This window comes from Diorhabda sublineata, chromosome 1 (assembly GCF_026230105.1).
Source record: "Diorhabda sublineata isolate icDioSubl1.1 chromosome 1, icDioSubl1.1, whole genome shotgun sequence".
NCBI classification, from domain to species: domain Eukaryota; kingdom Metazoa; phylum Arthropoda; class Insecta; order Coleoptera; family Chrysomelidae; genus Diorhabda; species Diorhabda sublineata.
Genome location: NC_079474.1, coordinates 3,166,596 through 3,181,304, shown reverse-complemented (window position 1 = coordinate 3,181,304; position 14,709 = coordinate 3,166,596). Strand labels below are relative to the sequence as shown.

The window sequence follows — 14,709 nt, the reverse complement described above, 5'->3', positions numbered from 1 at the left end:
TGTAATAAATAAATTTTTACATTTAGGTTTAGTTTGGTACCTATATAAAAAAAAATTAAACTCAACATGTTTGTGCATATTTTGACAAAATGATTTGCATATTTATTCGCATATTTTGGGGTTTCCAATTGCATATCTGGGCTTCTTTATTCATACGACCCCTCGTTTCTTAGTTTAGGGCATTTAAATCAGGACTGAACTGCATAAAAACCGCCCCCAATTACATCAGTTGATCTGGAAAGAAGTTTTTCCATTTATGAATCTTTATATTCACACAGGAGACAAAATTTTCCAAATTTGCTTTATGTAATAAATAAATTTTTACATTTAGGTTTAGTTTGGTACCTATATAAAAAAAAATTAAACTCAACATGTTTGTGCATATTTTGACAAAATGATTTGCATATTTATTCGCATATTTTGGGGTTTCCAATTGCATATCTGGGCTTCTTTATTCATACGACCCCTCGTTTCTTAGTTTAGGGCATTTAAATCAGGACTGAACTGTATAAAAACCGCCCCCAATTACATCAGTTGATGTGGAAAGAAGTTCTTCCATTTATGAATCTTTATATTCACACAGGAGACAAAATTTTCCAAATTTGCTTTATGTAATAAATAACTATTTACATTTAGGTTTAGTTTGGTACCTATATAAAAAAAAATTAAACTCAACATGTTTGTGCATATTTTGACAAAATGATTTGCATATTTATGCGCATATTTTGGGGTTTCCAATTGCATATCTGGGCTTCTTTATTCATACGACCCCTCGTTTCTTAGTTTAGGGCATTTAAATCAGGACTGAACTGCATAAAAACCGCCCCCAATTACATCAGTTGATGTGGAAAGAAGTTTTTCCATTTATGAATCTTTATATTCACACAGGAGACAAAATTTTCCAAATTTGCTTTATGTAATAAATAAATTTTTACATTTAGATTTAGTTTGGTACCTATACAAAAAAAAATTAAACTCAACATGTTTGTGCATATTTTGACAAAATGATTTGCATATTTATGCGCATATTTTGGGGTTTCCAATTGCATATCTGGGCTTCTTTATTCATACGACCCCTCGTTTCTTAGTTTAGGGCATTTAAATCAGGACTGAACTGCATACTGTCGAACATAGTGTTACTTACAATGGAAAAAATTGAAATATAGAAAAATTTGGTTAATTAGCCTACAACTAATCAAATAAAAATAAAAAATAACTATAATAAATGTTCAAAGTGGGACTTTTACACACTTCTAGAATATTCGGAGGATATTTCTTCGAACTTGAGAAAGATTCTTCCCTGTCTTTCGGATAATAAGCATTTAAAAGATTCTCAAAAAAATGAATCCGTTGCATTCAATTCAGGGGAACGTGGTGGCCATGCAAATGTACCTCCTCAACCGATCCACCTATTAGAAAAAATGTTATTGGCATGATTTTTTACGTCATTTAGATAGTGAACCACGAATGTTTAAAGGAATATCACATAAAATGGATGGGAAATCATTTTGGGGAAATTCTAAGTATCGCTGACCATTTAGGTTATTATCAAAAACAAATTTGAACCTACTGAATCGATGTTGATCCCTTGTTTGAATTATACCGTCTCGTATGAAACCAGCTTTACTAGTAAACAGTTTTTTCCCAATAAATAGAACAATTCATTATATATCTAGAGATGTTTGATGATAATTTTCTTCGGAATGTTTCTTTATGGCGAACGATCTAAGTCTATGAACTGAAATTTCAAAATTAATCAATCATTGGGCACGAACCGCCCGTTGTCTTATTTATTCCGTCGTACACACTACAAAAACGTCGTAAGAGAAAAATTTTTTCTATGCCACAGTATTATTTTCACCACGCCGAATTTTTTCGCATCAAGTTCCGGAACGCTCTGTATAACCAATCAGGCTGGTTCGGTCGTGTTCAGAATTTCATTTTATAAACATATAATTAATTATTTATTCTAATTAACTTATTTTTACATACAATTACTTCGTGATCAGTTAAAATATTCAGTCGGCGAACTTACAGATAAAAACGAGATATGTAAATCAAAATCTATATTAATTTGGTTGTAACAATTTTTGTAGCAACTTTTTCGTTCCTTACCTTTAAAATGAGGACGATTTCTTCAATTTTAATCATAGTTTTAGTTATTACTAGTTCGGATTGTGTTATTATTAAAAATTCAGGTAAACATAAAAGTTTTACTTTACTTTAGACACTTCAAAACCACAAAACGTGGCACTTAGCGATTTTTAATTGATATTAAGGTACAATTATCAAAGTTTTGGAAGGTTTTGAAGAATACAGAAGAACCGGAACCCCTCCATCTTCTTTAATCGCAGCGGTTAAGCAGTACACACAAAATTTCTCATCTGGACAGTTTGGAAGCGACCCAGCATGTGCGACTTGTTCCATTATAGCCGATAACATGATAAAACAAAGAAGAAGTGGCATGAACGACACAGAAATCCAAAGAGAATTAATATTTTTCTGTAACCTTTATGAAGTATATGATGAAAAAGTTTGTGAGGGAATGGTTAATATAAGTTTAGTAAGTTGGGTATACGTAGATATTTTCCACACCCAAAACAACTCTCGTTTTCCATTTTTCAGTCCACTTTTTTATATATACTGGATAATACTCCGGATCTTGAGGGTAGCGATGTGTGTGGTATTACTCTTCAGTACCGAAATTGTGTTCAAAGTGAAAGATTCAACTGGAGCATCGAAATTCCTCCGGAACGAAACTTTATTAAATTATTAGTAAGTTTCACATATAAATCACTCGGTTTGGGTACTATCAAATCTTATATTTTTCAGTCGACATCAATATCTGAAAAACCTATTAGAATTCTTCATATATCTGATATTCATTACGATCCTAGATACACTAAAGGTAAAACTAATAATTGCAAAGAGCCAATTTGTTGCCAAGACGATCAAGCTGATGGTAAAACAGAAGAAGAAAGTTGCGGTTACTGGTCTGATTATTTAAAAGCGGATTTACCTTGGAGAACCGTCGTAGATGCTTTAGAACAAACTACGAATCATGTAAGTAGTTTACAGACATGTAAATGGGCCTTAAAGTCTCTTTGTCTACTGCTCTAGTCTAGCTCTACATAAGTTGATTTTGGTACAGTTATTCCATATCAAAATGTTGTTGTTGAGGTTATGTTTAAGTATGTAATATTAACTTCTAAAATGTTCGGTTGATGACTGTAGTTTAGTTTGCAGAGGATTGTTTGTAAAATTTGGCCAGCTTTAGAATGAATTGCATGCTTCAAAAGCTTTCAATTGACCATTTGGTACTCAAAAATTTCACTTATAAAAAGTATTAGCACGATGTTAGTTCCGGTAAGCACGCAGGCAATAGAAATGACTATTAGTATCCACTAAAGTATCTTCCTACTAAAATCCGACTAGCTAAGTTCTTCTGTTGGAATTTTGATTCAAGAACTTGCTTAAATACCACCACAGACATGTGAAAATAGGACTTATCTCTTGACAAAATGGTTCGCTCTTTTTATAAATAGTTACGTGAAAAACTGTTACTTTGAAAGAAATACATCTCAATTGCAAAAGCAGGTTACTCATTCAACCAAGTTAGAACCAGCTGACTATGAACTTTTTTAATGAATCTTCTCAGTTGTGAGAAAAAAACTGGTACAGCTTTTTCCTTGTTTTGTTTGAATTCAATGGTTTTAACGAGGTCTTAAAGGGTTTGGTTAAAGCCTAGTATATGATGGGCTATACTTCAAATTTCAAGACTTTTTTGTATTATTACCTAATAAGCAAAGGAATTTACGAGACATTCTCTATACTTCAGAAGACTTCCAATAGACCTTAAAATTGAATTACGACTCGTCATATGTCTTTTCTAGGCATTGGAAAATCTTTCTACCATTCAAATCTCTGGTTTGGTTCCTAAAATTTTATTGAACACGAGCTAGGTCACTTCAAAGTTGAATTATTAGTCTTCAAAAGGTTTTCCTAACTCTTAGCAAACCTCTTGTCAATCCAAATATCAAGATTAGATTATTAAATTTTCTACAACTTGAACTGTGCCTTCTTAAAGTTGAATTATCATAAGTCAAACGTTTTTTTCCGAGCCTTTTTCTTCTAAACTTTACTCAACAGGATTTATATATTTTAAAATTGAATTATGACCCTTCAAAAGTCTTTTTGAGGTGTTGGAAAACCTTTTTCCCATCCGGATCTTAGGCGTTGTTTCTTAATTTTATTTAACACGAGTTAGGTCAATTCAAAGTTGAATTATTAGTCTTCAAAAGTTTTTTCCAACGCTTTTTATCATCCATATTTCAGGTTTTAGTTCAAAATCTTACTCAACACGATTTATATATCTAAAAATTGAATTATGACTTTTCAAAAGTCTTTTCCATGTCTTGGAAAACCTTTTACTCATTCAAATCTCTGGATTTGTTTCTAAAATTCTATTGAACACGAGTTAGGCCACTTCAAAGTTGAATTATTAATCTTCAAAAGTTTTTTCCAAAACTTTTTATCATCCAGATTTCAGGTTTTGGTTGAAAACCTTACTCAACACGATTTATATATCTAAAAATTGAATTATGACTTTCCCAAAGTCTTTTCCAGGTCTTGGAAAACCTTTTTCCCATTCAAATCTCTGGTTTTGTTACTAAAATTCTATTGAACACGAGTTAGGCCACTTCAAAGTTGAATTATTAATCTTCAAAAGTTTTTTTCAAAACTTTTTATCATCCAAATTTCAGGTTTTGGTTGAAAACCTTACTCAACACGATTTATATATCTAAAAATTGAATTATGACTTTCCCAAAGTCTTTTCCAGGTCTTGGAAAACCTTTTTCCCATTCAAATCTCTGGATTTGTTTCTAAAATTCTATTGAACACGAGTTAGGCCACTTCAAAGTTGAATTATTAGTCTTCAAAAGTTTTTTCCAACGCTTTTTATCATCCAGATTTCAGGTTTTGGTTTACAAACTTACTCAACACGATTTATAAATCTAAAAATTGCATTATGACTTTCCCAAAGTCTTTTCCAGGTCTTGGAAAACCTTTTTCCCATTCAAATCTCTGGTTTTGTTACTAAAATTCTATTGAATACAAGTTAGGTCACTTCAAAGTTGAATTATTAGTCTTCAAAAGTTTTTTCCAACGCTTTTTATCATCCAGATTTCAGGTTTTGGTTTACAAACTTACTCAACACGATTTATATATCTAAAAATTGAATTATGACTTTCCCAAAGTCTTTTCCAGGTCTTGGAAAACCTTTTTCCCATTCAAATCTCTGGTTTTGTTACTAAAATTCTATTGAACACGAGTTAAGCCACTTCAAAGTTGAATTATTAATCTTCAAAAGTTTTTTCCAACGCTTTTTATCATCCAGATTTCAGGTTTTGGTTTACAAACTTACTCAACACGATTTATATATCTAAAAATTGCATTATGACTTTCCCAAAGTCTTTTCCAGGTCTTGGAAAACCTTTTTCCCATTCAAATCTCTGGTTTTGTTACTAAAATTCTATTGAATACAAGTTAGGCCACTTCAAAGTTGAATTATTAGTCTTCAAAAGTTTTTTCCAACGCTTTTTATCATCCAGATTTCAGGTTTTGGTTGAAAACCTTACTCAACACGATTTATATATCTAAAAATTGAATTATGACTTTCCCAAAGTCTTTTCCAGGTCTTGGAAAACCTTTTTCCCATTCAAATCTCTGGTTTTGTTACTAAAATTCTATTGAACACGAGTTAGGCCACTTCAAAGTTGAATTATTAATCTTCAAAAGTTTTTTCCAAAACTTTTTATCATCCAGATTTCAGGTTTTGGTTGAAAACCTTACTCAACACGATTTATATATCTAAAAATTGAATTATGACTTTCCCAAAGTCTTTTCCAGGTCTTGGAAAACCTTTTTCCCATTCAAATCTCTGGTTTTGTTACTAAAATTCTATTGAATACAAGTTAGGCCACTTCAAAGTTGAATTATTAATCTCCAAAAGTTTTTTCCAAAACTTTTTATCATCCAGATTTCAGGTTTTGGTTGAAAACCTTACTCAACACGATTTATATATCTAAAAATTGAATTATGACTTTCCCAAAGTCTTTTCCAGGTCTTGGAAAACCTTTTTCCCATTCAAATCTCTGGTTTTGTTACTAAAATTCTATTGAACACGAGTTAGGCCACTTCAAAGTTGAATTATTAATCTTCAAAAGTTTTTTCCAAAACTTTTTATCATCCAGATTTCAGGTTTTGGTTGAAAACCTTACTCAACACGATTTATATATCTAAAAATTGAATTATGACTTTCCCAAAGTCTTTTCCAGGTCTTGGAAAACCTTTTTCCCATTCAAATCTCTGGTTTTGTTACTAAAATTCTATTGAATACAAGTTAGGCCACTTCAAAGTTGAATTATTAATCTTCAAAAGTTTTTTCCAAAACTTTTTATCATCCAGATTTCAGGTTTTGGTTGAAAACCTTACTCAACACGATTTATATATCTAAAAATTGAATTATGACTTTCCCAAAGTCTTTTCCAGGTCTTGGAAAACCTTTTTCCCATTCAAATCTCTGGTTTTGTTACTAAAATTCTATTGAATACAAGTTAGGCCACTTCAAAGTTGAATTATTAGTCTTCAAAAGTTTTTTCCAACGCTTTTTATCATCCAGATTTCAGGTTTTGGTTGAAAACCTTACTCAACACGATTTATATATCTAAAAATTGAATTATGACTTTCCCAAAGTCTTTTCCAGGTCTTGGAAAACCTTTTTCCCATTCAAATCTCTGGTTTTGTTACTAAAATTCTATTGAACACGAGTTAGGCCACTTCAAAGTTGAATTATTAATCTTCAAAAGTTTTTTCCAAAACTTTTTATCATCCAGATTTCAGGTTTTGGTTGAAAACCTTACTCAACACGATTTATATATCTAAAAATTGAATTATGACTTTCCCAAAGTCTTTTCCAGGTCTTGGAAAACCTTTTTCCCATTCAAATCTCTGGTTTTGTTACTAAAATTCTATTGAACACGAGTTAGGCCACTTCAAAGTTGAATTATTAATCTTCAAAAGTTTTTTTCAAAACTTTTTATCATCCAGATTTCAGGTTTTGGTTGAAAACCTTACTCAACACGATTTATATATCTAAAAATTGAATTATGACTTTCCCAAAGTCTTTTCCAGGTCTTGGAAAACCTTTTTCCCATTCAAATCTCTGGTTTTGTTACTAAAATTCTATTGAATACAAGTTAGGCCACTTCAAAGTTGAATTATTAATCTTCAAAAGTTTTTTCCAAAACTTTTTATCATCCAGATTTCAGGTTTTGGTTGAAAACCTTACTCAACACGATTTATATATCTAAAAATTGAATTATGACTTTCCCAAAGTCTTTTCCAGGTCTTGGAAAACCTTTTTCCCATTCAAATCTCTGGTTTTGTTACTAAAATTCTATTGAACACGAGTTAGGCCACTTCAAAGTTGAATTATTAATCTTCAAAAGTTTTTTCCAAAACTTTTTATCATCCAGATTTCAGGTTTTGGTTGAAAACCTTACTCAACACGATTTATATATCTAAAAATTGAATTATGACTTTCCCAAAGTCTTTTCCAGGTCTTGGAAAACCTTTTTCCCATTCAAATCTCTGGTTTTGTTACTAAAATTCTATTGAATACAAGTTAGGCCACTTCAAAGTTGAATTATTAATCTTCAAAAGTTTTTTCCAAAACTTTTTATCATCCAGATTTCAGGTTTTGGTTGAAAACCTTACTCAACACGATTTATATATCTAAAAATTGAATTATGACTTTCCCAAAGTCTTTTCCAGGTCTTGGAAAACCTTTTTCCCATTCAAATCTCTGGTTTTGTTACTAAAATTCTATTGAATACAAGTTAGGCCACTTCAAAGTTGAATTATTAGTCTTCAAAAGTTTTTTCCAACGCTTTTTATCATCCAGATTTCAGGTTTTGGTTGAAAACCTTACTCAACACGATTTATATATCTAAAAATTGAATTATGACTTTCCCAAAGTCTTTTCCAGGTCTTGGAAAACCTTTTTCCCATTCAAATCTCTGGTTTTGTTACTAAAATTCTATTGAACACGAGTTAGGCCACTTCAAAGTTGAATTATTAATCTTCAAAAGTTTTTTCCAAAACTTTTTATCATCCAGATTTCAGGTTTTGGTTGAAAACCTTACTCAACACGATTTATATATCTAAAAATTGAATTATGACTTTCCCAAAGTCTTTTCCAGGTCTTGGAAAACCTTTTTCCCATTCAAATCTCTGGTTTTGTTACTAAAATTCTATTGAACACGAGTTAGGCCACTTCAAAGTTGAATTATTAATCTTCAAAAGTTTTTTTCAAAACTTTTTATCATCCAGATTTCAGGTTTTGGTTGAAAACCTTACTCAACACGATTTATATATCTAAAAATTGAATTATGACTTTCCCAAAGTCTTTTCCAGGTCTTGGAAAACCTTTTTCCCATTCAAATCTCTGGTTTTGTTACTAAAATTCTATTGAATACAAGTTAGGCCACTTCAAAGTTGAATTATTAATCTTCAAAAGTTTTTTCCAAAACTTTTTATCATCCAGATTTCAGGTTTTGGTTGAAAACCTTACTCAACACGATTTATATATCTAAAAATTGAATTATGACTTTCCCAAAGTCTTTTCCAGGTCTTGGAAAACCTTTTTCCCATTCAAATCTCTGGTTTTGTTACTAAAATTCTATTGAACACGAGTTAGGCCACTTCAAAGTTGAATTATTAATCTTCAAAAGTTTTTTTCAAAACTTTTTATCATCCAGATTTCAGGTTTTGGTTGAAAACCTTACTCAACACGATTTATATATCTAAAAATTGAATTATGACTTTTCAAAAGTTTTTTCCATGTCTTGGAAAACCTTTTACTCATTCAAATCTCTGGTTTTGTTTCTAAAATTTTATTGAATACAAGTTAGGCCACTTCAACGTTGAATTATAAATCTTCAGTAGGTTTTTCAAAAGTAAAAATATTTTAGATTATAAACACATAAACTTATTATATTTTAAATATTTTGTTTTTAGGAATACGATTACGTTTATTTCACTGGAGATATAGTGAGTCACAGGATATGGAATACCAGTGTTCAAGAAAATGGTAGAATCATTTCTAAAATTTTAGATGCTCTTTCCCAGTACTATAAAGTGCCGGTTTTTCTTTCCATAGGAAACCATGAAACTCATCCATCGAATTTGTAAATATGATTTCAGTTTAGTTTATCAGTTTTGTAAGGTACCTCAAACTGTACCTACTTTTCTTCGACTTGGAAATGTTAATCATATACGAGGGTTACTATTTAAGTTTAAAACCAACCAATTGTCGAAGCATTCCTTCCATTCCGATTGGGGTACCTCCAAAAGAATTGATTTGAACGCCTTAACCGCTTCTTCAGGTGTAGAAAAACGTTGATCTCGCAACTGATTTTGTATCTACGGGATTAAGAAGGAATCCTTGGGTTCCAAACAAGGACTGTACGGCGGTTGAACCATCAGTTCGATGTTTTGACTGTTCAAAAACGTTTTTGTTTGAACTGATGTATAAAAGCTTACTTGGTAGTGGTTAAGAACGATCGTCTTCTGCGATTGGTTCCCCTGATTTTTTCACACTTTTGTCAAACAAATTCTGGTGAACCATTCAGCATTGACAAATATTTTTGCCCGTCAAATATTTATGCAAAAATTGCTGCCACAACAGTCAAAAGTCGAAGTGAATTGTTGGATTAATCCACGTCGCAGCAAGTCATCGAAAAATGTTCGCGATTTTATTCCTTTTTCGACCAAAATACATATACTGAGTACGTCCAACATTAAAAATGTCAAAATTCACGATAGAACTGTCAGATTTGACATATTCACATCACTATTTCAATATCTCAAAACTTGAATAGCAACCCCCGTACAAAATGAATATTCTGAGTACGTTCACCATTAAAAATGTCAAAATTTACGATAGAACTGTCAGATTTGACATATTCACATCAGTATTGCTCAAAACTTGATTAGCATCCCCCGTATTGTAATTTCTTATGTTTCCAGATACTCTGAAATAACCTCTCCAGAGAATTTATCATCGAAATGGTTATTTGATCTAATATTTCAAAAGCTTTCAAAATGGCTACCGGTTGACGATATAAAAGACACTATATTAAAGGGAGGTTACTATACAGTTAGTCCTAAAAAAGGATTCAGGGTAATTGTATTAAACAGCAACGTTTGTAATATAAACAATTGGTAAGAATTATTTCCATTATCACCGAATACTGTTTCTGGTCATTATAACATCTCATTAAAATGGAAAGAGAGGTCTAGACAAAGGAGAACACCCAGACAAAAGCTTTTGAAGGAGATTCGTATAGAAATAGATGGCGTATCCATAACCCACAAAGATATAAATGCGATCGACCTCAACTCAAACCATTAATCTTCTATTTTGATAAATCTTTCGTTAATAGAAAAAAATATTGTATACAACTCGTGTGTAAAGGCCTTTTTTCTACTCGTTTCTCCTCGCCGCATCAACTTTTTACGTAAATAACTGTTTTAGGTGGTTGTTGTATGATCCCGTGGACCCTTACGGCCAATTAAAGTGGTTGACGGAAGTTCTCAAAGAATCTGAGCAAAACAACGAAAGGGTTCATATTTTGTACCACATGCCTTCAGGAGGGGGTGTATGTTATTCAGTATGGGCTAGAGAATTTCGAAGAATTGTTGCTAGGTTATTTACCGATAAAAAAAAATTCGTATGAAAATGATATGTGAAGAATTATTTGTAGGTTTGCTCATACTATTGCCGCTCAATTCAACGGTCATACACATAGAGACGAATTTTACGTGTTTTATAATATTTCGAATCCAGAACAACCGATTAATATGGCGTGGAATGGAGCTTCTGTAACTACATTTGATTTAGCAAATCCAAGTTTTAAAATTATATCTATCGACGAAAAAACATTTGTAAGTATTTTATTTGTCTTTTATTAACTATTTCCCACTATTTTTCGTTGGTTTTACTTCAGTTATTCCATTGTAACTGAATATCAAAATGTTGTTTTTGAGGTTATGTCAAGATTGTAGTATTTAATCGAGAAATGTTTGGTTTATGGCCTCATTCATACATACAAACCTTCTATTTAAAGATATCTATATTTCTCTACGATTTTTGACTCAATTCGATATAGTTTTTTCCGTTTTTGACGTTTATAGTTTGTAGAATGTTCTAGATTTCGAAGAATGGACCTACAATCTTACTTTGGCTAATCTAACGCCCGAAAAAAATCCTTCTTGGTATAAATTATACGCATTCAAAGAAGCCTTCGATGTTGAAAATTTAGAAGCAGACCAGATTCACAATCTAGTGATGAAAATGACGCAACGTCATGCACTACTCGATCTTTATCACAGGTAAACTCTTTTTTAATAATAAAAAATTGAATTCTTTCATTGTAGTACATAAAAAATACTCCACGTCTACAATTTTAAATATTAAATACATGTCTTGTTGAGAGAGTTTGAAATATTTTAGGTTATAAACACATAAACTTATTTGAGGTTATGTAAGAGAAGAATGTTGTTTGGGATTACTACAAACTGTACTTACTCAAGCCAATGTACTTAAATTGATCAGGATAATGTTTTCTGATTCTTGTAAAACACTTTTATAGAATTATGATTCAATTTAATTCCAATATTTCTTCAAGTTTTGCTTTGAGTATGTACAGTTTGTAGGATTTGTTGTAATTGCAAACAACATTGTGCTCTAACATAACCTCAAAAAAGTTTATGTGTTTATAACCTGAAATATTTTTACTTTTAAAGGTTAATAAGTCAACTTTGAATCGGTATAACTCTTAATCAACAAAATTTAAGAAACGAAAGCCAAGATTTGGGTGGAAAAGAGGTTTTCTATGCCTGGAAAAGACTTTTGAAGAATCAAAATTCAATTTTGAAATATATAGATCGTGTTGAGTAAGGTTTTGAAGCAAAACCTGAAATCTGGATAAGAAAAAGGATTGGATGAAACGTTTGACGATTGTTAATTCAACTTTGAGAAGCCACAACTCGAGTTCTAGAAAATTTGAGAACTTAAACTCGATATTTCGATAAGAAAAGAGTTTTTCTAAGAGTTATAAATAGCTTTTGATGACTAACAATTCAACTTTGAAGTGGCCTAACTCGTGTTTAAAAGAATGTAAGAAACAAAACCCGAGATTCGCATGGGAAAAAGGTTTTCCAAAACCTCGAAAAGACTTTTGAAGAGTTATAATGCAATTTTGATATATTTAAATCGTATTGAGTGAAGTTTTGAAGAAAGAGGCTTGGAAAAAAGGTTTAACTTATGATAATTCAACTTTAAGAAGGCACAGTTCAAATTATAGAAAATTTAGTAATCTAATCTTGACATTTAGATAAAAAAGAGGTTTTCTAAGAGTTAGAAAAACCTTATCAAGACTGATAATTCAACGTTGAAGTGGCCTAACTTGTATTCAATAAAATTTTAGAAACAAAACCCGAGATTTGAATGGGTAAAAGGTTTTCCAAGACCTGGAAAAGACTTTTGAAGAGTCATAATTCAATTTTGAAATATATAAATCGTGTTGAGTGAAGTTTTGAAGGAAAAGGCTTGGAAAAAACGTTTGACGAATGATAATTCAACTTTAAGAAGACACAATTCAAGTTGTAAAAAATTTAATAGTCAAATCTTGATATTTGGATGGAAAAGAGGTTTTCTAAGAGCTTTTGGAAAGTCATAATTCAATTTTTAGATATATAAATCGTGTTGAAAAAGTTTTTGAACCAAAACCTGAAATCTGGATGATAAAAAAGTTTGGAAAAAACTTTGGAAGATTAAATATTCAACTTTGAAGTGGCCTAACTAGTGTTGAAAAAAATTTGAGAAACAAAACCCGAGATTCGCATGGGAAAAAGGTTTTCCAAAACCTCGAAAAGACTTTTCAAGAGTTATTATTCAATTTCGAAATATATAAATCGTGTTGAGTGAAGTTTTGAAGGAAAAGGCTTGGAAAAAACGTTTAACTTACGATAATTCAACTTTAAGAAGTTAATCTTGACATTTAGATGAAAAAGAGGTTTTCCAAGAGTTAGAAAAACCTTTTGAAGACTGATAATTCAGCTTTGACGTGGCCTAACTTGTATTCAATAAAATTTTAGAAACAAAACCCGAGATTTGAATGGGTAAAAGGTTTTCCAAGACCTGGAAAAGACTTTTGAAAAGTCATAATTAAATTTTGAGATATATAAATCGTGTTGAGAAAGTTTTTGAACTAAAACCTGAAATATGGATGATTAAAAGGTTTGGAAAAAACTTTTGAAGAGTTAGAGAAACCTTTTGAAGTTGATAATTCAACTTTAAAGTGGCCTAACTTGTACTCAATAAAGTTTTAGAAACAAAACCTGAAATCTGGATGAGGAAAAGGCTTGAAAGAAACGTTTTACGATTGATAATTCAACTTTGAGAAAGCACAACTCGAGTTCTAGAATATTTAAGAACCGAAACTAGATATTTGAATGGAAAAAAGGTTTTCTAAAGAAATGACTTTTGAAGATTATTAACTCAACTTTGAGATGGCAAAACTCTAGTTCTAGATAAAGTATGAATCAAAACCCGATATCTGGATAAAAAGAAGTTTTTGTATTTAACTATTTTGATGAATTGGTTATTTTTTCAGATACAAATTCAGAGAAGGAGATACTGAGTTGGCGAAAGGATGTGACGATGACTGTAAAAAAGATTTGTTATGTTCAATGGTCAAAACTCAATACGGAGACGATTATATGTGTAACAAAGTCAAAAAATTATTTGACAGTATTCCTGACGCAAAACTAACTTCATAATTTCTATAATCTAAGTAAATTAACATGATATTTAAATAAAATAGTAAAATCGAAGAGAACTTAGTCTTTTATTATACATATTCTTTAAATCTACTAGTGCTGATCAAAAAATAAATATAACAGACATACCAGAGCGCAGAACTCACTCGTTTAAATCGTCTTGGTAGAAATCAGGTCCATAGGTTTCCATATCACTGTTTTAAGAGATATAAAATAAGAAATATTCAAAAAACTGGATTATTTATGGAGATTTTCCAATTAGATCGTCGCCATAATGTCTAGACCTGGTATCAGAAATCCAGGAGGACAAAAACACTCATTGAACCTCTAAACAAAATCGCCACTGGTATAACGTAAATTTATTCATCATCGATATTCCAGGGTGTCCAATATTTATTGTTTTCCCCTTTCTTGATGTGATATTGGGGATCCCAGTGAACCCAGGAAAATATACTGTACTTAGTCGTAGATCTCACAAAATTACGCACAGATTTTTACCTTTAGAATTTATCTACAAGTTTTCAGCTTATATTTTATTCATTATAAACTTCCACGATTTGATTCGGTATGTTAAATTGACACTAGATAATTTTTTTTTGTATTAACAGATTCATCGATTCTGTTATTCATTCTGGTACCAAAAATATCGATTTTACGTAAGTATTTCATCGAGTTTTAAAAGCTTTATTATAAAAAAGTCTAACGATTCATTTTTTTCATGATATTCTTTCCAGAATTTAAGGCGTCATTAATATTTAATAATACAAGGGTAGTTAGATAAATCTCACAATCTATTGAACA

At 31.0% G+C, this 14,709-nt stretch overlaps 1 protein-coding gene across 3 annotated transcripts; it reads left to right on the top strand.

Annotated features, from left to right (window-relative positions):
* The first annotated feature begins 1,820 nt into the window (after positions 1-1,820).
* LOC130452357 (sphingomyelin phosphodiesterase 1-like) lies at positions 1,821-13,967 on the top strand. 3 transcript variants are annotated; one of them, XM_056791565.1, is made up of 10 exons: positions 1,821-2,198; positions 2,295-2,563; positions 2,626-2,775; positions 2,833-3,063; positions 9,082-9,251; positions 10,093-10,287; positions 10,601-10,771; positions 10,830-11,010; positions 11,267-11,457; positions 13,743-13,967. In XM_056791565.1, the coding sequence occupies exons 1-10, from the start codon at positions 2,123-2,125 to the stop codon at positions 13,906-13,908; spliced, it is 1,800 nt and encodes a 599-aa protein (XP_056647543.1). In that variant the 5' UTR covers positions 1,821-2,122; the 3' UTR covers positions 13,909-13,967. The 3 variants fall into 3 exon arrangements, with proteins under 3 accessions (XP_056647543.1, XP_056647542.1, XP_056647544.1); XM_056791564.1 differs by having other exon boundaries at positions 1,984-2,198; positions 2,280-2,563; XM_056791566.1 differs by having other exon boundaries at positions 2,026-2,198; positions 2,304-2,563.
* The last annotated feature ends 742 nt before the right edge of the window (positions 13,968-14,709 follow it).